This window comes from Oncorhynchus nerka, linkage group LG13, assembly GCF_034236695.1.
Source record: "Oncorhynchus nerka isolate Pitt River linkage group LG13, Oner_Uvic_2.0, whole genome shotgun sequence".
NCBI lineage: Eukaryota > Metazoa > Chordata > Actinopteri > Salmoniformes > Salmonidae > Oncorhynchus > Oncorhynchus nerka.
In genome coordinates this window covers 46,729,407-46,756,534 of record NC_088408.1, presented here as the reverse complement: position 1 = coordinate 46,756,534, position 27,128 = coordinate 46,729,407, and the positions used below count along the sequence as shown (strand labels likewise).

The following is a 27,128-nucleotide window of genomic DNA, read 5'->3' as shown; positions in this document are numbered from 1 at the left end:
TTAAATGCTATACAACAAAGCTTTCTTAGTGTCCAACAAGCTTTCTCTAAGGTTAAATCTAGACTTGGTTTCCGCTATCGTAATCGCTCCTCTTTCACTCCAGCTGCCAAACTAACCCTGATTCAGATGACCATCCTACCCATGCTAGATTACGGAGACATAATTTATAGATCGGCAGGTAAGGGTGTTCTCAAGCGGCTAGATGTTCTTTACCATTCGGCCATCAGATTTGCCACCAATGCTCCTCATAGGACACATCACTGCCATCTATTCCCCCGTTTAAACTGTCCATCTCTGTATACCCAGCGCAAGACCCACTGGTTGATGCTTATTTATAAATACCTCTTAGGCCTCACTTCCCCGTCTGAGATACCTACTGCAGCCCTCATCCTCCACATACAACACCCATTCTGTTAAAGGTCCCCAAAGCACACACATCCCTGGGTCGCTCGTATTTTCAGTTCGCTGCAGCTAGCGACTGGAACGAGCTGCAATAAACATTCAAACTGGACAGTTTTATCTCAATCTGTTCATTTAAAGACTCAATCATGGACACTCTTACTGACAGTTGTGGCTGCTTCACGTAATGCATTGTTGTCTCTACCTTCTTGCCCTTTGTGCTGTTGTCTGTGCCCAATAATGTTTGTACCGTGTTTTGTGCTGCTACCATGTGGTGTTGCTACCATGTTGTATTGTCATGTGTTGCTGCCATGCTATGTTGTTGTCTTAGGTCTCTCTTTATGTAGTGTTGTCTCTCTTGTCGTGATGTGTGTTTTGTCCTATATTTGTATTTAATTTATTTGTATTTTTAATCCCAGGCCACCGTCCCCGCAGTAGGTCTTTTGCCTTTTGGTAGGCCGTCATTGTAAATAGGAATTGTTCTTAACAGACTTGCCTAGTTAAATAAAAGGTTTTAAAAAATTATATATATATATATATAAAATCCATTTTGAATTCAGGCTGTAACAACAAAATGTGGAATAAGGCACTGTATGTACTGAGTGAGTATATTGAGATATAGTTGTGTATTGGGCCATATGTAAGTGAGTGAGTATATTGAGGTTTATTTGTACCTGTGGAGTTGTTGCTGAAGTAGATGAGGCGTGGTTGTTCGGAGCCCAGCAGGTTCAGACTGCCCTCCACATTTAGAGGCCTTATCTGAGGGGGCAGGGACATGGGTTACACCAATCCACACTACAAATGCACACATTCATACATGCATGAAGGGACATAAACATGCACATGATGCGTAAAAACACAAGTGCACAAAGACACTAACACTCTTCTCACTCATGGGTGCACACACTTTTTAACACTTACCCAAGATTAGAACATGCATCCTCTCATACACTCACCAAGATGGGGAATTTGGCTCCCCGTTCCTGGAGAGCTACCCTCCAGCAGGTTTTCAATCCAACCCAGTTCTTACTAACCTGGTTCAGCTTATCAACCAGCTAATTATTAGAATCAGGTGAGCTAGATTAGGGTTGGAGTGAAAACCTGCAGGACTGTAGGTCTCCAGGAGTTGGAGGGATGTGGCTGTGTACACGTGTGTGTGTGAGAATCTATGCATCTGCCTAAGTGAGTTTTGAATGCCTATGTGTCTAAATATGTGACATGATCAAATGTGTGTAGTGGATCACCTGTTCACACATTTCATTTAGCCTGCTCATGAATATCTTACAGGCTACAACACCATATCGACACATGGCAATGAGTGTACAAAACATTAAGAACACCTTCCCTAATATTGAGTTGCACCCTACCCACTTTGCCTTCAGAATCACCTCAATTCGTCAATAAAAGGTGCCGAAAGCGTTCCACAGGGATGCTGGCCCATGTTGACTCCAATGCTTTCCACAGAGGTGTCAAGTTGGCTGGATGTTCTTTTGGTGGTGGACCATTCAGCGTGGAAAAACACAGCAGTGTTGCAGTTCTTGACACAAACCGGTGCACCTGGCTCTCAATGGAATTAAGGTCTGGGAAGTTTCCTGGCCATGGACCCAAAATATCAATGTTTTGTTCCCCGAGCCACTTAGTTATCACTTTTTCCTTGTGGCAAGGCGCTCCATCATGCTGGAAAAGGCATTGTTCGTCACCAAACTGTTCCTTCTCTTAAATCTTCCTGGGTGGATTGCTTTCATTTTTACTTCTGAGACTCTATCTTGTGTCTTTTTTTTTTTTCTCTTCTCCCCATTAAATGTTATGACCGCGTAAATGTTCGTAATGACCTGTCAAACACACCCCGGTAAATGGCTGAAATGTGCACAATGTCTTTCAATTGAATCTATAAGAATGCTGAAGCTTAATCTGGGATTTAACGCACTGTCCTGACACTTGCGTCACAAGAAAGAGGAGGAAGATCACTTCTTTCTTCTTTTTTTTAATGATAGGTGTGCATGTTTTGTGGAACTGAAAGAAAGTCATTTTAATACAGTTGAAATGTTTACCAATTTGTAAGTCGCTCTGGATAAGAGCGTCTGCTAAATGACTTAAATGTAAAATGTAAATGGATGGTTGGGAGAGGTTGCTCTCGGAGGATGTGTTAGTACCATTCTTTATTCATGGCTGTGTTCTTAGGCAAAAATTGTGAGCGAACCCACTCCCTTGGCTGAGAAGCAACCCCACACATGGTCTCAGGTTTCTTTACTGTTGGCATGACAGGACTGATGGTAGTGCTCACCTTGTCTTCTCCGGACAAGCTTTTCTTTTCCGGACAAGCATTCTTCACAACAATCTAACCGCTCTCCTTGAAGTTCTTGATGATCCGATAAATGGTTAATTTAGGTGCAATCTTACTGGCAGCAATATCCTTGCCGGTGAAGCCCTTTTTGTGCAAAGCAATAATGACTGCATGCGTTTCCTTGCAGGTAACCATGTTTGACAGAGGAAGAACAATGATTCCAAGCACCACCCTCCTTTTGAAGCTTCCAGTCTGTTATTCAAACTCAATCAGCATGACAGTGATCTCCAGCCTTGTCCTCGTCAACACTCACACCTGTGTTAATGAGAGAATCACTGACATGATGTCAGCTGGTCCTTTTGTGGCAGGACTGAATATTTTTGGGGGATTCAGTTCATTTGCATGGCAAAAAGGGACTTTGCAATTAATTGAAATTCATCTGATCACTCTTCATAACATTCTGGAGTATATACAAATTGCCATCATACATACTGAGGCAGCAGACTTTGTGAAAATGTATATTTGTGTCATTCAAAACTTTTGGCCACGACTGTACAAGCAGACACGGGTGACAGATTCATTTTAACGTCATTGGTGCATTTACACCACCCGTCCATGCAGGGACACTCTTGTGTACTTTCAACAGGCAGTCATGCAGTGGGGGACACAAAGGGAACCATGTAATTTCACAATACATCTAGTGACATGCACAAGAAAATGCAGACCTCACTTCTGCATGCAGGCAAGGCAGATTTTTTTTGTTGCCACTAATCAAAAATGTTCCAACACATGAAATAGAGCATTATGTTCAACCAGAACCATTGTTCTACATGGGCAAGGTAATGCCATTGACACAAATTCAATAGATAAGAGTGAACTAAGTCTAGTAGAGCCGTATAAAATCCAGATTTTTGACTGGTTCCATTATGTTTTTTTTTCACAAATTCTGTTTTCTTCGTTTTGTTTTTTCAGGTTTCCGTTTATCATTAGCATTGTCGCTAACAGCTACACAGTGTAGACTAGACATACCGCACACAACACACACAGATGGACATTCCAGACTGTTGTACGGGCAGCTCTGCTCTTTTGCCTGATGACTCACTCTGAATTTAATTTATCGATCGCTACACACATTTAGTCAAACTGCAATCTTACAAGTCATTTGTGTGACTTCAAAATGAGGGGCGTTGTACAAAAATTAATCAGCGGTTGGATCGTCTCTAACAAATTTAACCAATCAGAGTATCAAAGTTAATCACACCATCATGTAAGCCTGTTCAGGCCTAACCCATCGGTTTCTGGGACCAATCAGAACGGTGAGAATGTGTTTGCAATCTAGAAATCATTGGGGAGGGAGGCAAATCCAGACTCATCAGTTGGCAGGAGCGATATGGATGGGTGGGTAACCATGGAAAGCTACTCTTACCTTCCTCAGTGAAATGGTTTGGACCCACTCGGTGGTGTGGATGTCAAACACATCCACTCCGTACTCGCTGTACACCGTCAGGTAAGAAGAGTTGGAGCCTGGAGGACACACAGGAGGCACGCTGAGCAAAAACAGAGGCCTCCACAATTTAATCTATTTGTAGGATCCAATATACCAGATCATTTTCATGTTTCAATAATATAAAAATGTTGTCTTTTAGTGCCCCTTCGGATAGCTAACAATTTCTGCTATCAAGCATTCAGGCATTCTACATAGGCTGTTACAAGGTGTCTCTATCACTATTATCTGGAGCCGACATTGTGAAAAAAATACTTTAATACACAAACAGTACCAGTCAAGACACACCTATTCATTCAATAGTTATTCTTTATTTTCTACATTGTAGAATAATAGTGAAGACATCAACACTATGAAATAACACATATGGAATCAGGTAGTTACCAAAAAAAGTGTTAAACAAATCAAATATATTTGAGATTCTTCAAAGTAGCCACCCTTTGCCTTGATGTCAGTTTTGCACACTCTAAGCATTCTCTCAACCAGCTTCATGAGGTAGTCACCTGGAATGCATTTCAATTAACAGGTGTGCCTTGTTAAAAGTACATTTGGGGAATTTCTTTACTTCTTAATGTGTTTGAGCCAATCAGTTGTGTTGTGACAAGGTAGGGGTGGTATACAGAAGATAGCCCTATTTGGTAAAAGACGAAGTCCATATTATGTCAAGAACAGCTCAAATAGGCAAAGAGAAACAACAGTCCATCATTACTTTAAGACATGAAGGTCAGTCAATGCGGAACATTTCAAGAACTTTGAAAGTGCAGTTGCAAAAACCATCAAGCACTATGATGAAACTGTCTCTCATGAGGGACCGCCACAGGAAAGGAAGAACTTCGAGTTACCTCTGCTGCAGAGGATAAGTTCAATTAGAGTTACCAGCCTCAGAGTTCAAGAAACAGACATCTCAACATCAACTGCCTTTCATGGTCAAATTGCTGCAAAGGAACCACTACTAAAGGACTCCAATAATAACAAGAGGACTTGCTTGGGCCAACAAATGATAGTCCCACTAAGCGCAAACCAGATGGGATGGCGTATCACTGCAGAATGCTGTAGTAGTCATGCTGGTTAAGTGTGCCTTAACTTCTAAATAAATCACAGACGGTGTCACGAGTAAAACACCATCACACCTCCTCCTCCTTGCTTCACAATAGGAACCACACATGCAGAGATCATCCGTTCACCGACTCTGCGTCTCACCAAGACGTGGCAGTTGTAACCAAGAATTCCAAGAGTGTGAAAAGCTGTCAAGGCAAAGGGTGGCTACTTTGAAGAATCTCAAATATATTTAGATTTAACACTTTTTTGGTTTTTACGATTCCATGTGTGTTATTTCATCGTTTTGATGTCTTCACTATTATCCTACATTGTAAAGAAAGAAAAAACCTGGAACGAGTAGGTGTCCAAACTTTTGACTGGTAGTGTAAGTGAATTCATCCCAATACTTTTGGTCCCCTAAAATGGGGGTATTATGTACTAAAAGTGCTAAACGGTTCACCCTCAAATTAAAGCTGACAGTCTGCATTTTAACTTCAGTCATTGTATCATTTCATATCCAAAGTGTTGGAGTACAGAGCCAAAACAACAACATCATTGTCATTGTCACAATACATTTTGAGCACACTGTACATTTTAAGATAGAAGATGACAGTGGGGAAGGACAGGGAGAAATTGTGTCAAAGAGCAGTAGGCTGGATTCAAACGTGTGCCGAAACCATAGATGTGTGTGCCAGTTGCTGCAGCATTACCGTTAGACCAGCAAGGCCACTGCATTTCTTCTCCAAACCTTGCCTAACCCAACTTAACCACTTAAAATAAAACAAAACCGCTACGTACTGCAGGCTAGCGGTGTGGCGGGCCACATCAGTTCCTGGGCCCTGCTCCTCCTTCCTGTGGGGTCCACATAGATGCCTAGCTGGCTGAAGCAGAGCAGCAGCTCAGCCGTGCCCACCTCCAGGGCGTGCAGCGCGTCCAGGGGCTGCTGGGCCAGGAAGGCAAGCGACGGGTCCCCGGGGCTCACCAGGCTTACGGGCGATGACTCACCCTGGAGGGCCAGCAGGGCAAAGCCCGAGGGGTAGCCCACGCACAGGCGCTCACGCACCATGCCCAGCCACTGGGCCACCCCCGGGGCCTGCACCTCCCACAGCTTGCGGTGGTGCGGCTTGGCCCAGGTGATCTCATAGCACAGCACCTGGTAGAGGTGGAGGGGGGACATTTTGCCATACATTCAGGCAAAGCAGCAGATGTAAAGGACCTTTCATGTCACCTTTGATGTAGCTAGTATGAGTTCGCTTATGAATGATATGCAAAGCATCGATGCAGTTCTTATGAAGACTTTATGGATGCTACCTTTATATGTTGTTTGTTTTGAAGTGGGGAAGATCGATGTATCTTATGACTTTCCCCCCCTATTTCTTATAAAAGTCACAACTTCACCTTCACATGTAATTTGAACTATTTTGTATTGGAACTCTTTTATTAACTTTGTTTTACTTTAGTCACTAAATTTGCCTGCATGTGTAAATAAATACATAAATAAAATAGAGACCTGGCGCTTGATGGCGGCCAGCAGGCAGGCGGGTCCCCCGGGATGCAGCACGCCGGTGGTCAGCGCCTGACAGCCCTTGGTCTCCGTCAACTTGATGTCAAAGGCCGACTCAGCCCCCTCCAGCGCCCCCCAGGGGTGCAGGTGCACGTGGCGGTTGCGTCCGCACAGCAGGGCCACCATCTTCTGTTTTGGGATCAGCTCGATCTGGTGTACCTTCTTGCAGTCAGCCGCACGGACGATCACTGGAGGAGGGAGAGAGGGGTGAGTCAACAGGGGAGTTTCTAGGGCAGGGCTTCCCAACTGATTAAAATCACTTGGAGTGGATTTGATGTTTTTATAGTCTTATGTCCAACAATTGCTCAGAAAACTTGAAGGGCTGTTAAGGGATTTTTTTTTATCTATAATGACTAATTATGTATACATTTCAATCAGGATGTACTAATCAGAATACTATTACGTTACTGTATATGTACTAATCAGAATACTATTATGTTACTGTATATGTATGAATTTTCTTTCTTGATCTCAGTGCTGAATATAATGTGTGTGAATGTGGTCAAGAGTTAGAACAATGACTGTCTGTTCCTTGGTACAAATGAATCAGACTAGCTAGAATGCTTATCTACACAAGAAAACCTTGACTCGTAAATTATATTAAATTGGTAGGGAGACGGATGTGGGAAGACTTGAGATACAGCCTTTGTACTGGAAACGGAGATGACACGGGTTGGTGTTGGAACTAATGATGTCATGTTCAGTTTATAACCTGTGGTAAACTGTATCGTATGGAGTACTCTCGTGAATAAACTCTGCTGTTTGACTTTATGACTGGGCTCTGTCTATTACTATAAAATAAGGGAATTACAAATCCTTATGAATTGACAGAGTGTTTAATTTTAATTGGGTATTAAAACATAGAGCAATTTAATTCCTTTAACAAGGGCCAAGAGATTTTAATTTTGGAAAGTATTCGTAAGTATCCTATTAACAACTTATTTGGAAAGTCAATCCGTAACATTTCAACTAACCATCTACTGACCTTAACCCTAGCTCTAACCTTACATTTATTCTAAACCTAACCATAACCTTAGCAAGCAGTTGCTTATCAACAGATTTGGTCATTCTATCAACATCTGCAGAGCATCATGTGATCATAGAACTCAAAAGAATGTTGAGCTGCATGGAGGAGTCTGCATGTTGCTGTGCACAAAACCAGTTGTGTTCATATCATCTGAGCCTCGATGGGAGCTCTCACATATCCCTGTTTGATCCAGATAATGAGATTTAAATGAACTCGGGTAGAAACAAATCCTGTGGTGGGTCCAAGATCCAGGACCAAAGTAACAGGTATCGTGACGTGCCAGTTGAGTGGAACTGTTTTGCCCGTTGTAAACAAGTTAGCTTGCTACTGTCGTGCAGAATGAGCGTCTCGACAAATTGCACCATGAAACTGTGATTTTCAGGTCTTGTGAAAGCACACCGTATATGGTCAAACTTTCACAACTGCTCCAGGAAACGGTTGTCAAACTATGAAAACGCCCAGGAAATCGTAACCATTCTATGGAATGTCATATGTGAAAACGGCTAGGAAACCGTACCATGGTATCGGATGTCAAACGTGAAAACGCCCAGGAAACCGTACCATGGTATCGAATGTCAAACTATGAAAACGCCCAGGAAACCGTACCATGGTATCGAATGTCAAACGTGAAAACGCCCAGGAAACGGTACCATGGTATCGAATGTCAAACTATGAAAACGCCCAGGAAACCGTACCATGGTATCGGATGTCAAACGTGAAAACGCCCAGGAAACCGTACCATGGAATCGGATGTCAAACGTGAAAACGCCCAGGAAACCGTACCATGGTATCGAATGTCAAACGTGAAAACGCCCAGGAAACCGTACCATGGTATCGGATGTCAAACGTGAAAACGCCCAGGAAACCGTACCATGGTATCGGATGTCAAACGTGAAAACGCCCAGGAAACCGTACCATGGTATCGAATGTCAAACGGTGAAAACACCCAGCAAACGGTACCATGGTATCAAATGTCAAAAGGTGAAAACACCCAGCAAACGGTACCATGGTATCAAATGTCAAAAGGTGAAAACACCCAGCAAACGGTACCATGGTATCAAATGTCAAACGGTGAAAACGGCCAGGAAACCGTACCATGGTATCGGATGTCAAACGGTGAAAACACCCAGCAAACGGTACCATGGTATCGAATGTCATATGTGAAAACGGCCTATGGGTGAATATGACCTGATGTCGTATAAGTAAGTTCTTACCATCTCTGGTGACCTCCACTACAAACAGGCCTTCCTCTGTGCCCAGGGCGATACGCTCTCGATCTGCAGAGAGAAGAGCAGTCAGTCACACTTTCTCTGACACTCACACATTCTCTGCATACACCTCTCTCTCCCTCGCTCTCTCTTTCCATTTTTCCTGCACACATTCTGGAACTAATACATCAATACATACCTTACATTTGTTTCTATGAAAAACGCATAAACAAAACCCACAAGAGATTGAACAAATATTTAACCCTTGAATATTGTTGTTTTGCCTGTTCCAGCTACTAAACTGTGTAAAAGCTGTAATCAGAAGAAAATATTTACACAAATGTCTTGCTGGTCACGAATGACAAGAGGCCCACTGTCCCTTACTCACTTATCATGGAGAGTGTGGTCTTGATGGCAGACAGTGACGAGTCGTATGCCTCGCGCACACACACAAAAACCCACAGCGCAGTTGTGTTGGTGAGACGTAAATGTCACATACAGTCTCCCCATTTCCTCCAACTCACCGACGATGGCGGCAGAGAGCATGGTCTTGATGGCGGGCAGTGACGAGTCGTAGGCCTCGTGCATGACGTGCACCACGCAGTTCCTGAGGCGGTTCTTGGCCAGGATGCTCTGAAGGCCCTCCAGGATGCCAACCCACTTCCTCTTCTCCGCCTCGCTCTCCGCCAGCACCAGTAGGGAGGCGGCGCACACTGGCGAGTTCAGCAGGGATGATGTCACCTGGGGCAGAGGCGAGGGTTAATAATAACAGGAAGTGTCTTTGGGTCCTTCAATGGTGCATTACCACAGGATTGACCCCAGTGTTTTACCCAAAAGGCTCAGACTTTTCTTTTTCCATCTACGCGGGCCGGCACCCGTTGTTTCACTGGGCCATGGTCCGGAAAACCTGCTTTCACCTGGGGCAAAAGCCAGGTCACTGGTACTTTTTAGCTGGCATTTACAAAACAATGGCCAAGTTCAAACTTTAACACCTTCTCACAAAGCAGTCTTGATGATGCAGAAGTTGTTGATTCTGCTCTCCCAGTGTCACACTCCTAATGGACACAATTACACTACAGTTACTATTAACCTCTCCGAGCACGGAACCCGGTAGCGGGCTGAAATTCCACAACATACGGTGATCGCTACATAAATAGTCATTACACATTCATGAAAATACAAGTGTCTCACATGTATCGAAAGCCTAGAATCTTGCTAATCCAACTGCGTTGTCAGATTTAAAAAAGGATTTACTGCAAAAGAATACGATGTGATTATCTGAGGATAGAGCCCCATAAAAAACAACTATTTCAACCAGCACAGGCGTAATAATCACAAACTGCATTAAAATAAATTGTTTTCCTTTGACGATCTTCGTCTGTTTGCAATCCCAATGCTCCTTGTTACACAATGAATGATATTTTGTTTGATAAAATCCGTTTTTATAGCCTAACACGAAACCATTTTGTGAACCGCTTGTGTCGTGAATTCCGTCTCATTCCATTTTCGACGACACATTCCAGGTAAATAACCCACACAGAACGTGACTTTTCCAGTCATGTTTGGTTTCACTGCAATCAACTGGTTTGTTTGTAACACAATCAAACCTGATGGGTCATTTCGCGGGACGTATTGACTGATTGATTGATTGACTGATTCACGGGACGTATTGATTGATTTGAAGACAAGTAATGACATCCTTGTGCACAAAAGATTTTCCCGCTGTTTCGTTGATTGACTGTATTTTAACCCAATGAACACTGACGGTCTTGAAATCTTGCTGGGTAGATAGCCAATGAGCTGAGGTAAACGGCAATAGGTAACGTTTATGTCTTAGAAGACCAACCCATGTAGTAAACTCCTGTGTAAAGACAGCAATTGAACATTCATACTAGAAGGAGCCAAGTTTGTGACGCACAGCCCTTTTTGGTAACGCGCATCTTCAGCTGTTTATATATCGAACATCATGGCGAATAAGTCAGGGAAAGCTAAATTAAGACTAGATATACAAATGTAGACAAAATTATAGAGGAAATTGATCGTGACAGTGAAACAGATCTTTTAGATTCAGATTCAGTTAGCGACCATAGCTATGACTCCAAAATGGAAGCATATTTTTTTGAACGGTGAGGACATAGAACTTACCAGTCCAAAACTAAGTTCTAAGTTTCTGCTAATGCCGTTGTTTGAAATTAATAATATAAATATTATTTGTGATTTTCTTTAAAAAACATTTGATTTCCAATATATAAAAATGTAATGAAATGTGTAAAGTACACATTGGCTATGCGTTGTGGGTGGGGGTATGTTTGTATGTATGTGAATGACCCATAGCCTGTTTGTGTGTGTGTGTGTGTATATATATTATATATAAAATGGAATGGAGTAGAATGTAACAGCAAACCCACACATCGCAACACAGCGACCATGCTTCTTCCTCTCAGTCTACAGTTTATGGATTAGAGGGAGCATGTTCAAGATGCGTGTGTCTGCCGCTCCACCCCACCCCCACATGAAATAGCATATTTGAGGCAGGTCCACAACAATGGCCAAAGTGAAATGGAACAGCACTTTATGTTCCCTGTACTCTCTCTATATATATATATATTTATTATACCTGTTGATACAGGGCTCATATGTGAAACTATTCTAACTGAACATTTTCTTTCACAGTGACACTGGGAGCCCCCAGTGCCAAGGTGTCCATCCCCCACGGAAGCTGGTTCATCCAGCCGGACACCTGTTGTCTCCAGCTCCACACCTCCCGGGCCATCTAGAGGTGTGAAGGCACTGACAAAGAAGCGGAGGAGGGGAAGTGTACCACCTGCTAACGAAGGGACAGAAGGGCGTTGGCACATTGTCCTAGAAGATGATGTGGAGCCACCTCAACCAACATTTAGGCCGAAAAGGGAGCCAGGACCTCAGGTGAGTATGACAAACTTTACAGCCCTCTTCAGCTTTTTCAGCTGTTGTCGATTCGCTCGTGTCTAACATGAATAAGTATGGGGAGAAGAAGCAAGCAGGCAAAACTGTAGCATGGAAGCCCGTATCCATGTCAGACTTGTTCTGCTACCTTTCACTGGTCGTCTACATGGGGCTGGTGAAGCTGAAAAGGCTGAAGGACTACTGGAAAATGTCATCTCTCTACCAACTGTCTTTCCCCATGACTGTTATGTCCTGCAAAAGGTTTCTGGTTCTCTCACATACGCTTCACATCAGTGACTCAAAGGTTGATGAAGCGAATGACAAGAAGAGAGGCACAGCAACGTTTGATAGACTGTGCAAAATAAAACCTCTCTACTACAACACTGTTGAGGCCTGCAAAACCTACTTTCAGCCAGCCCAGAATGTGTCAATAGATGAGAGGATGGTAGCCTCAAAGGCCAGAATTGGCCTCAAACAGTACATGAGAAACAAACCAACCAAGTGGGGTTACAAGCTGTTTGTGTTGGCTGATTCTGTGTGTGCCTACACATGCAATGTTTTTGTCTATGAGGGGAAGAACAGTTTTGCTACCGGTAAGGGACTTAGCTATGACTCTGTAATAGAGTTATTGGATTTTCAACTGCTGGGGAAGGGCTACAAACTGTTTGTGGATAACTTCTACACAAGCCCTACCCTGTTTGCAGACCTTAGGAAGCGGGAAGTGTGGGCTTGTGGCACCATTCGTACCAACAGGGTGGGCTTTCCGAAGACGAAGGTGAACGACATGCCTAAGCGGGCTGAGCGGGGGACCATGCGATGGATCCGTGAAGATGGCCTGCTGTTTGTAAAGTGGATGGATACCAGAGAGGTGGTGATGTGCACAACAATCCACAAGTCCTTCAATGGGGATCATGTCATCAGACGTGTGAAGGACGGTGCCGGGGCATGGACCACCAAAAACGTCCCCATTCCAACTGCAGTAAAGGACTACAACAAGAGCATGGGAGGTGTGGACCTATCAGATGCGCTGATAGAATATTACAATGTTCTCCATAAGACGATGAAATGGTACAAGACGTTCTTCTATCATTTCATCGATATTGCTGTGGTGAATGCATTCATCCTACACAAGGAAATGGCTAAGAGCTTTGGAAGGCCCTTCCTCTCACAGAAAGCCTTCAGAGAACTGCTCATCAAGGAGCTTGCTGGCTGCAGCACCACGTTCTACCTACTCTACCTCTGTCCCTTCTGCTCCTGCCACAAGTGTTCATCTGCCCAAATGTATTTCTGCAGGCATGGATGTGCCTCAGGGCCAAAATGGCACAGCATGGAGGAGTCGCTGTGTTCTTTGCAAGATGAAGTCCCCGATCACCTGCACCACATGCTTGGTGACCCTCTGCTTTACAGCAGAAAGAGACTGCTATGGCACCAGGCATCAGCAGCACAATATTGTGTAGAGCTTTGGCAAAGTGGGTGGGGTTATATTCTTCCTGTTTGGCCCTGTATGGGGGTCTCATCGGATGGGGCCACAGTGTCTCCTGACCCTTCCTGTCTCAGCCTCCAGTATTTATGCTGCGGTAGTTTGTGTCGGGGGGCTAGGGTCAGTTTGTTATATCTGGAGTACTTCTTCTGTCTTATCCGGTGTCCTGTGTGAATTTAAGTATGCTCTCTCTAATTCTCTCTTTCTCTCTCTCTCGGAGGACCTGAGCCCTAGGACCATGCCTCAGGACTACCTGGCATGACGACTCCTTGCTGTCCCCAGTCCACCTGGCCTTGCTGCTGTTCCAGTTTCAACTGTTCTGCCTGCGGCTATGGAACCCTAAACTGTTCATATTTATTCTTGAGGTGCTGTCCTGTTGCATCCTCTACAACTACTGTGATTATTATTATTTGACCCTGCTGGCCATCTATGAACGTTTGAAAATCTCGGCCATGTTCTGTTATAATCTCCACCCGGCACAGCCAGAAGAGGACTGGCCACCCCTCATAACCTGGTTTCTTCCTAGGTTTTGGCCTTTCTAGGGAGTTTTTCCTAGCCACCGTGCTTCTACACCTGCATTGCTTGCTGTTTGGGGTTTTATGCTGGGTTTCTGTACAGCACTTTGAGATATTAGCTGATGTACAAAGGGCTATATAAATGGGACTGAGGGTCTTCCAAATATTGAAAGTGTGTAAATAGTTTACCCATGTTATTTTGTAAATGTATATATTTTTTTCTCAATTTTATGGGGTGTGTGTGTGTTAGAATACACCCCCCACTTGGGTACATTTGGGCTACTTGTGTGGGACACCTGGGTGACTTCATGATAAATGTCATGTAGCACACTCATTTTGGAAGTTATCATTCTGAAACTTTGCACAAGTACTGTTGCCCTCTTATGTTTGTCCCTATCATCCTATCTGAATGTTTGTTTTTATCTTGTTCATTTTAAAGATGATGAAACAAAAATAAAAAAAGATGTTTTTTTTCATTGTATTATCTAAACCATTGTATTCAATTCACATTTACACAAACTTCAGAGTGTCTTCTTTCAAATGGTACCAAGAATATGCATATCCTTGGTTCTGTGCCTGAACTACAGGCTGTTAGATTTGGGTATGTCTTCAGGCGGAAATTGAAAAAAGTAGGGGGTAGCGCAACAAACACTGGCAACACACTGGTGTGGGGGTAAAGTCTCCATGGAAATGCAGCAGAAAAGTGCTATATAAAACCCATGTTTAATTATTCTTATTTCAATTTTGTTTGCGTTGACTTTGACATATGAAACACCCCATATTAACAGTAGATTAGAGTGAAATGATAGAGTAATCAATCTAATAACATTCACAAGAAGGGTAGTGTGTTATGATACACTTATTACGTGTATGATTCAATACAACGCTCCATAGTAACGCATAGTTATAACATCCTTCAGAACGTGTTACAATAATGACTTCACTTAAGAGATTGTTTATTGGGTTTTCTCCGATAGGAAACATCATCCCATAGTAGGAATATATTATAAAAAAGGGTCAATATAATAACTTTAGACATACAGCATTTCACATGCTGCAGTTTGAAGATTACCCTGAATATGCAGGGGATATCTTTTCGGGTGGCGTGGATGACGTCTGAGGCCATGACGGAGCTGACGGAAAATTCCTCATCCCTGTGGACATACACAGAACATAGTGTTACAAACACATACACACACACACCCAACCCGCCCCCCACACACACACACACACACACAGATCCTACCTGAGGTCCAGGACCTGACTGGTCACCACGCCTGGCTGGGTGGACTTGCCCTCAGGCACCTCGTACAGGAAGAGTCTACAGTCACACACCACAGCGTATGCCCGTTGCCAGCCCTTCTTTACCCCCGTGGGCTTGGGGATCTGACGGAGAGGGGAGCAGCAACCTTTCAATTGAGGTCTGTTTATGTTGTTCAATTCCAATACACGCTACAGTTCCCATCTTGTTAAGCTGGACAGAATTTGAGATGTTTTGATTGTTAACTCCCAATGACACAACGACTAGGTTCCAGTTTAACACCGTTCACTTCACAGTATCTCCACAGTACATAGGTGCCATTACACTCAGGCCCGGTCCAACAACAAGGGAAACGTCTGCACAGGCGCACTAATAACAGAGTGAAAGCACCGTAATAAGTATAGGGATACTTCAAACACGAACTTAACATGAATTACATCAGATACAACATCCAAAAATGATAGTAGTGAATTATCATGTAACTGAATTACGCACAACATGCGGCCAGAATGCATGTTCTAGTCATTCTATTTCTATGGTCATAACCCTTCACTAGGTGCTCACCCTGACGAAGCCCTTGTAGGCGGTGCCGATGCCCCTCTGTACGTCGATGCCCAGCGGCCTCTTGGCCTGCTCGGGGGGGATGGGGCACACCAGGGGGGCGTTGTCCTTACAGGACACGTGGCAAATGAAGGAGCACACTAGCGAGATCGAGGGAGAGAGAGAATTAGTTTACAAGGATACATGCAGTACAATGGCGAGCTGCACTATCAGATCTGCTGTTTATTTAAAATGTTACAGTTTGTTTACTTAGTGTGTGTGTTTGCCGGAAAAAAATGCCACCCATAGTTTCCTCAGTCCCCCAACTCACCGAGAATGGCGGCGGAGAGCGTGGTCGTTCGTGTGTATGAAACCTACCTTCGCAGGCGTAGCCCTGGCGGAAGAGGCCCACCATCAAAGAGCTGCAGTGGGTGCACTGGGTGGGGCTGGAGAAGGTCTTGATGCTCAGATGGTGAGCTTTGGGCTGCGGGCACACGCACGCAAACACACAAGAAGAGAGAGATAACAACACATAGCCAAGCATTACAGACTACCTGACAGCGTGTGCGTGTGTGGCCAGGTGGTACCTTTGGTGCGGTCAGCAGCGATGTCAGATAGACAGGGGACGGGACGGCAGGGGCAGCAGCAGGGGGCTTGGGGACTGGATCCTGTGGGAGAGAGAGGGGTCAAAGTTCACAAGTCAGCAGGTCAGACTGGAAAAAGGATAGAGCTGAGTCGTGTTCATAAGGCACCAAATGGAAGATAATTTACTGAAACAGGGAGGGACTACATTGAGTTGCCCAATAAGAAACACAATTTTCTTTTGCATACCCTAATGAAAATACCTCTGGTTCTACACTGTGAAACTGAACTACGCTTTACTGGGATAAGATAGTCATTCAATGAGCTACATTCAGGATTAAGGTCAAATGTTAATTCTAGAAATGTATTTAATTAATTGACTGGAAAAATGACTATGAAGAAAGGATGTATGGGAGGAATGTGCGCCGGGATGGAAGTGTGTGTGAGAGACAGGACACTCACATCCTGTTCAGATGCTACAGAGATTGACGAGGAGAGGACGTCGGACTTCTGAGGCGTGGAGTCAATTTCGCTGACAGAGCTGCTCTGGAGGAGGGAGAGGAATGACAGGACAAGTAAGTGTGTGTGTCTGTGTACTGGGCGGGTGGTACTAATTTCCAGTGTCTCAATGCTTGTGTTGTGTCCAGACGTGTTCCTCTCCTCAAATACTTGTGTTTTCCATGTACTAACTAGTGTTTTGATAAATGAGTATCAGTATCTGAGGCGAGGAACACATCTCAACAACACCTGCACCAACTCACACACACACATAGGAACTGCCAACGCTAATAGTATTTGAACATCATGAAGGCATACTAGGGACATGTATGGTGTTTTTGTGAATAAAACTAAAATACATCAGCCCATATTTACAATGCCTTCAGAAAATATTCACACCTCTTGACTTATTCCACATTTTGTTGTGTTACAGCCTGAATTAAAAATGGATTAAATTGCTTTTTTATCACATCTACACACACAAAAACCCATAATGACTAAGTGAAAACTTGTTTTACGAACTTTGTTAATAAATTTAAAATTAAATCTATAATTTTTTATTTACCTAAGTATTTACACCCCTGAGTCAATACGTTAGAATCACCTTTGGCAGTGATTACAGCTGTGAGTCTTTCTGGGTAATTCTCTAAGAGCTTTGTACACCTGGAGGGTACAATATTTGAACATTATTATTTACTATGGCAAGCCATTTTCAAGTCTTGCCATAGATTTTTCTGCTGATTTAAGTCTAAACTGTAACTAGGCTACTCAGGGACATTTAATGCCGTCTTGGTAAGCAACTACAGTGTATATTTGGCCTTGTGTTTTAGATTGTCTGCTGAAAGGTGAATGTCTCCCAGTGTCTGTTGGAAAGCAGATTGAACCAGGTTTTCCTCTAGGATTTTGCCTGTGCTTAACTCTATTCTGTTTCTTTTTACCAAAAAAAAAGTAATTGCCAATGACAAGAATACCCATAACATGATGCAGCCACCACCATGCTTGAAAATATGAAGAGTGGTACTCCGTGACATAATCCTTTGTATTCAGGACAAAGTACATTTCTTTGTCACATTTTTTGTTGCAGTTTTACTTTATTGGCTTATTTTTATTTACCTAGGCAAGTCAGTTAAGAACAAATTTTACAATGACGGCCTACCCCGGCCACACCCTCACTCCCACACCCTAAGACGACGCTGGGCCAATTGTGCGCCACCCTATGGGACACGATCATGACCGGTTGTGATATAGCCCAGGATCGAACCAGGGTCTGTAGTGACGCCTTTAGCACTGAGAAGCAGTGCCTTAGACCGCAACGCGCCACTCGGGAGTCCTTGAAAATACCTTTATTGCAAACCAGATGCATGTTTTGGAATATTTGTATTCTTTACAGGCTTCCTTCTTTTCCCCCCCTGTCATTTATGTTGGTATTGTGAAGTAACTACAATGCTGTTGTGGATCGATCCTCAGTTTTCTCCCATCACAGCTATTAAAAGTCACAATTGACCTTCGGTTGAAATCCCTGAGTGCTTTCCTTCCTCTCTGGCAACTGAGTTAGGAAGGACGTCTGTATCTTTGTTGTGACTGGGTGTATTGATACACCAAATAAAGTGTAATTAATAACTTCACCGTGCTCAAAGGATTATTCAATGTCTGCTTTTTTTTTTTTTTTTTACCCATCTACCAATAGGTGCCCTCCTTTGTGAGGCTTTGGAAAACCTCCCTGGTCTTTGGATGAATCTGTTTAAATTTCACTGCTCAACTGAGGGACCTTACAGATAATTGTATGTGTGGGGTACAGAGATGAGGTAGTTATTTAAAAATCATATTAAACACTATTATTGCACACAGAGTCCATGCAACTTATTATATGACTAGTTAAGCACATTGTTACTACTGAACTTATTTACAAAGGGGTTGAATACTAATCGACTTAAGACATTTGAGCTTTCCATTTCTTATTAATTTGTCAAATTTGTGACACATTCCATTTTGAATTCAGGTTGTAACACAACAAAATGTGGAATAAGTAAAGGGGTGTGAATACTTTGAAGGCACTGTATTGTCTAAAACATAAGTATACTGTATTATACACAAATCATGTCATCATACACTATTTTGATGTCGATCTACTAATCTGTGGGAAACCTTCAGTATACGGCCCACTTCAGAGTCTAACAATGAGTACGTTTACATGAACACACAATTCAATATTAAACTGCTTATGGCAGAAGGCCACGTATGGCATTAGTCATGTAAACGCCTTACTCTGCTTATCTTAATTGGCGTAATGTCATAATCGAGGTAAGCATACGCCGATTAAAAACACCTGGTTTTCTGAGCAATCTTTCAAATTATTAGGACATATGTAAACAGCTTCATCTGTGTTCCAGTTGTGTATTTGTGAAATCTGAAAGAATGCATCTTATAGTTTTAAAACAAACTTTATATGTCCGAACTCAAATAGGCTTTGCAAAAACAACGTGGTCACTGTGGTAGAACGTTCATTTTGATTGCCGATTTTTTATCAAAAGTCCCATCAGGTTGCCTGATTTCAGATGTAAACATGATTATTAGGGAAATGGTTATTTTTGCCAAGCATTTAAACACTTTAAAGGAAATATTATATTGACCTGACTACACACAATAATTGCACGTAACCATGGTCAATTTAACCACGGAGCGTATCAACTGAAACGTTATGTAGTCTACATTGAACACGTATAGCCTAACAGTGTCACAGATAAGGTTTTGACTTTTGAAAAAAGTTTGGCAAGATTAGGAGAAATCATGGAGGTATCTGACGCTAATCACTTTTTAATTAAAGTAAAATGAAGGGTAGGTTAAATATCCTCCCACTCATTCACTGACTAAAGACACAGTGAAAAGGTCCTGCTCATCTCAGTGTGCTGCTGTAGGGTTTTATTCCTTTTGACTCGTCGTTAGTTGTGGAGGAAGATAAAAGTATGCTAATAGTTAACAGGGTTTTGTGAGGTGATTGGCTACACCACTGAGGAGTTATGACTGGCGTTAGCGGTATTAGCCGTTAGAGGGCCGGCTAATGCTAACGGTGTGGGATTCTGATAAGGAAGCATGTTCTAGAGGAGCAGCTCAGTAACCTTTTAGTGCCCAACACATGCTATGCAGGTTTAGGGGGAGGTTTACTAGGGGAGAAGAGTGCCACCAGCTATGAAAAGGTCAATTTTAGCATAACATCCTTCTAGCTAAATTAGCATTAGCCAAAACCTGTGCTAATCACAAGTTATTTTATTTCACTAAACGTGTAGCAACGAACCTGTTCACAATATTAACAATATAAATACTAAGAAAAGTTCAAACTATAAGAGTATGCACACTACTATATGAGACAAGACATTAAAGGAGCATTAGTCCATATTAGCATGCTACTGGATAACGGCTAATTGCTAAAAAATAGGGCAACACACCAGGAGGAAGCTCAATGCTTTCCTCCCAACCTTTTTATACGCTGGCAGCACAACCCCTCGGGTTAGGGGTTAACTGTGAGAAAAAGGGGTAAGGAGCTTTGAGCAGCAAACTTACTTCATATGCAGACGAGGAAGAGACCGAGTCCTTTTTTGGAATGGTGACACACGAGAGGGACCAAAAAAATAAAAAGCACAGGTTTTTCGGGTGTTTATTTTGCAAAGAAAATAACACAAGGGGGTCAAGAGTTGACAAGGTCATTTACCAGGGTTTACTGCGAGAACATAATTAGACCATCGTTTCCGATGGTTTATCCTGTGTCAATTTATGACCCTAAGAGACTAGAAGGAACAGAGACAAAATAAGTTTCCTCTGAACAAACACTTAAAACAGGTTTTCTGGGGCCTTTAAGCTGACCTGTTGTGACTTCGATGCTGACTAAACCGTTTTTTTAACAAACTTGAGGCAGCCAGGCGGTGAAAAAAACCATAGTTCACGTTTGCGTTGAGATGAAAATGAGGGGAAACAGTTAGACCAAACTAGCTTCTCTCTCGTTAAGTTCAGGTCACGGCCAGCTTTCTTGTAACCCTACTCTCTCCGGTGCAGTTCCTCCCTTTCATGACTGACTTTCACTGCAGATCCTGTCCAAACCGTGGTGGCTGCATCGGCTTACCATATGCCGATGGGTAACATAACACCGATGTATTCTGTGGGGAGAGGGTCAGGAAGTATGATACCGTTCGCGTCCCCCCTCCGCGCTATTGAAGTCCTTTGAGGTGATGAGGTGATTGAGCACATCAGAGGGCTTGGTGATATGAACTCCGGGGCTTGGCACTCTCACATGTTGAACTGTGTGTCTCTCAATCACTGCATCTAAGGATTTTAGTGTGTGTGTAAATGTGTTTGACAATGAGAGTGTGACAACAGCGCCAGTCTGTCTGTGTGTGTGTGTGTCTGTTTATGTTTGTGTGCCAAGTCTCCCACCCTTTGAAATATCTTTATCAACTCCCACCGGCCTGTCACCACCAATACACACAGAGGCGGCGAGACAGTGGCTATTAAGGTTTGTTACGGACATGTGATGGAGAGAGACGTGCAGAGAGACACTCACTCTGAACGTCAGGTCATGGGCCAGGGGAGAGGTGTTGAAGTACTCGAAAATTGAGTCCTGGAAATCAGGCAGTTTCATCCCTGTGTTTAGAAGAAAAGGACAGTCAGCTATTATGTTCATAGCCTGCATTTAAACGATTCTAGAGAGGAATACTGTTAATATTTGTACAGTTGAAGGGAAACATGTAACTGACATTACTAGAGAAAGAAATGTAATGTTCTGTTTATAACTGAGAGGTAATCCTTAGAAGTTATGGATGTTTGTGGATCTCCAATGATCAAATAAAACCAAACAAACCTTATTCTAAACCTGTACGACCAACTACAATAAGACAACATTTGTATGAAGTATAGCCAAATACTGTTTATATTAGTCCAGATGAAGAGAATCTAACAGCCTAGAGCACCTTCAGAATGTATTCACACCCCTCGACTTCTTCCACAATATGTTGTTACAGCCTGATTAAAATAGATTAAATAGAGATTTTTCTTTTTTCACTGGCATACATATATACATACATATATACATACATACATAAATATATGTTTCACTGTAATAAAAAATGAAAAGCTGAAATGTCTTGAGTCAATAAGTATTTAACCCATTTGTTAATTATGGCACGCCTAAATAAGTTGAGGAGTAAACATTTGCAAAACTTCTCTAGGGTTGGGGGCAGCATTTGGAATTTTGAATGAAAAGCATGCCCAAATTAAACTGCCTTCTACCCAGGATATGCATATAATTAGTATATTTGGATAGAAAACACTAAAGTTTCCAAAACTGTTAAAATAATATCTGTGAGTATAACATAACTGATTTGGCAGGTGAAAACCTGAGAAATCCATTCAGGAAGTAGGATTTTTGTTTATTTGTAGTTTTCTATTCAATGCCATTACAGTATCCATTGACTTAGTACTTAAATTGCAGTTCCTATGCCTTCCACTAGATGTCAACAGTCTTTAGAATTTTTCTCAGGCTTGTATTCTGAAAAATGAGGGAGTAAGAGCAGTCTGAATGAGTGGACCCTGCCGTGTCACAGAGCTTTTTCATGTGCGCGACCAGAGAGTGCCTTTCTTGTTTACCTTTTATATTGACAACGTTATTGTTCGGTTGAAATATTATCGATTATTTAGCCTAAAAACAACCTGAGGATTGAATATAAACATCGTTTACATGTTTCTATGAACTTTACGGATACAATTTGGATTTTGTGACTGCGTTTGAGCCTGTGGATTACTGAAGAAAACTGAGGTTTTCGGATATAAAGAGAGACTTTATCGAATAAAAGAAACATTTATTGAATAAATTAATGTCTTCTGAGTGCAACCATATGAAGATGTCTGACTTGTGTAACTCTTCTAATTGGCTGGTTACTGTTTGTAATGATTTGTCTGCTGGGCTATGTTCTCAAATAATTGTAAGGTATGATTTCGCCGTAAAGCATTTTTGAAATCTGACACCGTTGTTGGATTCACAAGAAGTTCATCTTTAAACCTAATGTTTAATAGTTGTATAATTTCTGAATTTTTATAATACAGTATTTCTGTATTTGAATTTGGCACTCTACAATCTCACTGGATGTTGGCCAGGTGGGACGCTAGCGTCCCACATACCCTAGAGAGGTTAAGCATGCGTTCCAGTTTGCAACAAGGCACTAAAGTAACACTGCAATAAATGTGGCAAAGGAATTCACTTTTTGTCCTGAATAACAAATGTGTGTAGCAAATCCAAGACAACATATTACTGAGTACCATCTACATATTTTCAAGCATAGTGGTGGCTGCATCATGTTGTGGATATGCTTGTAATCGTTAAGGACTGGGGAGTTTTTCAGGATACAAAATAAACGGAATGGAGTTAAGCTGGGGGCAAAATCCTAGAGGAAAACCTGGTTCAGTCTGCTTTCCACCAGACACTGGGAGATGAATTCACCTTTCATCAGGACAATAACCTAAAACACAAGGCCAAATCTACACTGGAGTTGCTTACCAAGAAGACAGTGAATGTTCCTGAGTGGCATAGTTACAGTTCTAACTTAAATCTCCTTGAAAATCTATGGTAAGACCTGAAAATGTTTGTCGAGCAATGATCAATAACCAATGTGACAGAGCTTGAATAATTTTGAAAAGTATAATGGTTAAATGTTGCACAATCCAGGTGTGGAAAGCTCTTAGAGACTTACCCAGAAAAACTCACAGCTGTAAATGCTGCCAAAGGTACTTCAACAAAGTATTGACTCAAGGGTGTGAATACTTATGTAAATTAGATATTTCTGTATTTGATTTTCAATAAATTTGCAAACATTTATTAAAACGGGTTTTCACTTTATCATTATGGGGTATTGTTTGTAGAGGGATAGAAAAAAATCAATTGAATACATTTTGAATTCAGGCTGTAAAACAACAAAATGTGGAAAAAGTCAAAGGGTATGAATACTTTTTGTTGGCAATGTATTTGTGTAAGGTGGCATATGCCAGGGACAGTTTAAGGGTAATGCATGGATGGCCAGAGGTTAGGTTCAGGGTTAGAGCATGGTTGGCCAGAGGTTAGGTTCAGGGTTAGAGCATGGTTGGCCAACCTTTGACCGAGCGGCTCTCCAAGTCCTTCTTCATGCTCTCCAGCTGCTCCGCCATCTCCCTGCTCCTGGACTCGGAATCCTTTAGTTTGCTGTGTGAGAGATTGAAAGAGAGTGTGTGTGTCATGGGGTGAGAGAGAAAAACACGTGGTTTCCACGTCATCCTCCTCATGGCATTCAAATGTGAAAGAAGATCAGTCATGCTTACTTATTCAAAATAACACTACATCTTCGCATAGATCAACATCTAGCTACCTTGCATTAGATCTTTCACGTTTGACCCTTGAGAAGATACATGTGTCTCCACATCCCTTGAAAGGTCAAATGCCTGGAGCCAACCATGTGGGGTGGTAACGTGTGTGGTGTATGTATGTGGGGTTAGTTTTCAGGGCTAAGGTTGAAGTGAGGTTGAAATTCTTCTTCTTATTTTTTAAATAAATACAGTACCAGTCAATAGATGGATAGACCTACTTATTCTAGAGTTTTTCATTATTTTGACTATTTTCTACATTGTAGAATAATAGTGAAGACATCAACATTCTGAAATAACACATATGGAATCATGTTGTAAACAAAAGTGTTAAACATAAAAATATATTTTATATTTGAGTTTCTTCAAAGCAGAATATAGCCCTATTTGGTAAAAGACCAAATTATTCCATATTATTGCAAAAACAGCTCAAATACGCAAAGAGAAACGACAGTCCATCATTACTTTAAGATCAGTCAATACGGAAAAATTCAATTTTCTTCAAGTGCAGTCGCAAAAACCATCAAGTATTATGATGAAACTGGCTCTCATGAGGACCACCACAGGAAAACCCAGAGTTACCTCTGCAGCAGAGGATAAGTTAATTGGAGTCAACTGAACCTCAGATTGCAGCCCAAATAAATGCTTCATAAAGTTCAAGTAACAGACATCTCAACATCAACTGTTCAGAGGACACGTGTGAATCAGGCCTTCTTGGTCAAATTGCTGCAATGAGACCACTACTGAAGGACACCAATAAGAAGAGACGACTTGCTTGGGCCAAGAAACACAAGCAATGGACATTAGACCGGTGGAAATCGGTCCTTTGGTCTGATGACCTGGCCTCCACAATCACCCGACCTCAACCCAATTTGATATGGTTTGGGATGAGTTGGACCGCAGAGTGAAGGAAAAGCAGCCAACAAGTGCTCAGCATTCCATATGTGTTATTTCATAGTTTTGATGTCTTCACTATTATTCAACAATGTAGACAATAGTAAAAAGAAAGAAAAACTCAAATGACTAGGTGTGTCCAAACTTTTGTGTGGTACCGTATATTAACTTCATATGTGACTCGTTTCAGGAAAGTAGGTCTATGTCACGTGTCACGACTGCATTTAAACTTTTTTTTAAATCAAAATGTGTTTTTTGGCAGAAATGACTTCTGGAACATGTGAACTTTTATGTGCCTTAATAACAAACTTGTTTGCCACCTGTAAATCCGAATAAAATGTTTAATTATGAGCCTAGTTGGTTTAGCCACAGAAAAAGTCTTGATTGGCTGAGAAAACGACTGGGCTGGACATGCCGAGACATTATTTTGGATTGGTCTGCCATGTTGCACACTTCTGTCTATAACATGAGCTGGTCAGTATGTGTAAGTAATCCATTCTAACACAGCTTTTTTGAAAGATAACACGTAGTAAAACTGCAAAAGTGTTGCTCTCCACTTTCTGGAGGACCGAGTTTTGAAATCAGTGGAATTAGAGAATGATCGCTAAGGAGATTAAACACTAAAATTCTAGTGTTTGATTGCAAATATGCAGACGGAGTTGAAAAGAGAACACACAGAAGGCTGTTGTGTAAAAACCTGTCTCCGGATTATATATTATTTGTCAGAAAGTCGTTTTCATTTCAAGATAAAGTGTACTTTTAGCTAGTTTAACGTTAGCTGGCTGGCTCGATAGCTAACGTTACGTGTATGATCTGTGTGTAGTTATATTATTCGTATCTCCAAGCCAATTGCATTGCTAGTTATAGCCTAATGTAGCTAGCTAACATTGAATCTGGTTGGTTAGATACCTGCAAATTCATGCATGGTAGTAACGTTATGAGTTGGGATTATGGTTCATTGTTATGCTATTTATTATTTTATTTAACTAGGCAAGTCAGTTAAGAAAAAATTATTGTTTACAATGACTGCCTACACCGACCAAACCCTAACGACGCAGGGCCAATTGTGCGCCGCCCTATGGGACTCCCAATCACGGCCTGTTATGATACAGCCCGGAATCTAACCAGGGTCTATAGTGATGCCTCTAGCCCTGAGATGCAGTGCCTTAGACCGATGCGCCACTAGCTACACATCTAAACAAAAGACCTCTACTATGCAAGTAACCATTTTAATAGAATGTTCATGATGTCACTGCGACAACTGTCAATAGACATAGCTGATAAATTCACTCTGGCTATCAACTGCGATTTCAGAGCACTGTTGTCTGAGTGTGCCGGAGCACAGAATAACTGACATTTCCGAACGCTCAACACCCGTTGAATACGGCCGGTGTCAGTTATTGTTGGTAAAAAAGCGTAATTAAATTGTTGCCAGCAGCACAGTTACAGTCACCAATGCTCTGAATAACATAAAAACAGCCTAACCAGCTCTGCTAGGGTGAGTAAAATGGTCAGAATGAGCTGTTCTCTCATAGGTGTCGAAGTAGCTAGCAAGCTAGCCAACGTTAGCCAGTTAGCGTGGGTACTTGACTGCTGCCGTTAGGTCAGAACGCTCGGATCAACCCTACTCCGGCCAGAACATCCAGTACGCACACTGAACACAGAGCGAAATGCTCTGAATTTACAAACGGACAATATGACAATGCTCTGAATTCAGCACTTTGAGCACACTCTGGCACTCCAGATTGTAAATTTACAAACACACCCGTAGTATAAACCAGCCTTTAGCCTTAATCTTTGGTTGTTTAGTACATGGACTCACATGTGAATCCTTAAAACCTCTTGCTTCTACTCGGGACGCTTGCGTCCCAACTAGAGCTCTGGAAATGCAAATGCGCTACGCTAAATGCTAATAGTATTAGTTAAAACTCAAACATTCATTCAAATACACATGCAGGGTATTGAATTAAAGCTACACTCGTTGTGAATCCAGGCAACAAGTCAGATTTTTAAAATGCTTTTCGGCGAAAGC

The 27,128-nt window shown here is 42.1% G+C and overlaps 1 protein-coding gene across 4 annotated transcripts in view; it reads right to left on the bottom strand.

The window, feature by feature from the left end:
* The window catches only part of LOC115139576 (serine/threonine-protein kinase MRCK beta), a 142,137-nt gene that overhangs the window by 19,423 nt on the left and 95,586 nt on the right, over positions 1-27,128 (bottom strand). For 3 of the 4 annotated variants that reach the window (XM_029677119.2, XM_029677120.2, XM_065026442.1), the window contains 15 exons: positions 23,956-24,044; positions 21,378-21,457; positions 20,384-20,413; positions 16,790-16,873; positions 16,333-16,413; positions 16,124-16,229; positions 15,770-15,906; positions 15,191-15,330; positions 15,017-15,098; positions 9,549-9,765; positions 9,031-9,093; positions 6,736-6,977; positions 6,024-6,378; positions 4,110-4,207; positions 1,074-1,158 (listed from right to left, as the gene is read on the bottom strand). In XM_029677119.2, coding sequence (XP_029532979.1) covers positions 1,074-1,158; positions 4,110-4,207; positions 6,024-6,378; positions 6,736-6,977; positions 9,031-9,093; positions 9,549-9,765; positions 15,017-15,098; positions 15,191-15,330; positions 15,770-15,906; positions 16,124-16,229; positions 16,333-16,413; positions 16,790-16,873; positions 20,384-20,413; positions 21,378-21,457; positions 23,956-24,044 — 1,889 coding nt within the window. The remainder of the gene's footprint in view (positions 1-1,073; positions 1,159-4,109; positions 4,208-6,023; positions 6,379-6,735; positions 6,978-9,030; positions 9,094-9,548; positions 9,766-15,016; positions 15,099-15,190; positions 15,331-15,769; positions 15,907-16,123; positions 16,230-16,332; positions 16,414-16,789; positions 16,874-20,383; positions 20,414-21,377; positions 21,458-23,955; positions 24,045-27,128) is intronic. The other variant, XM_029677121.2, reaches the window with a different exon arrangement.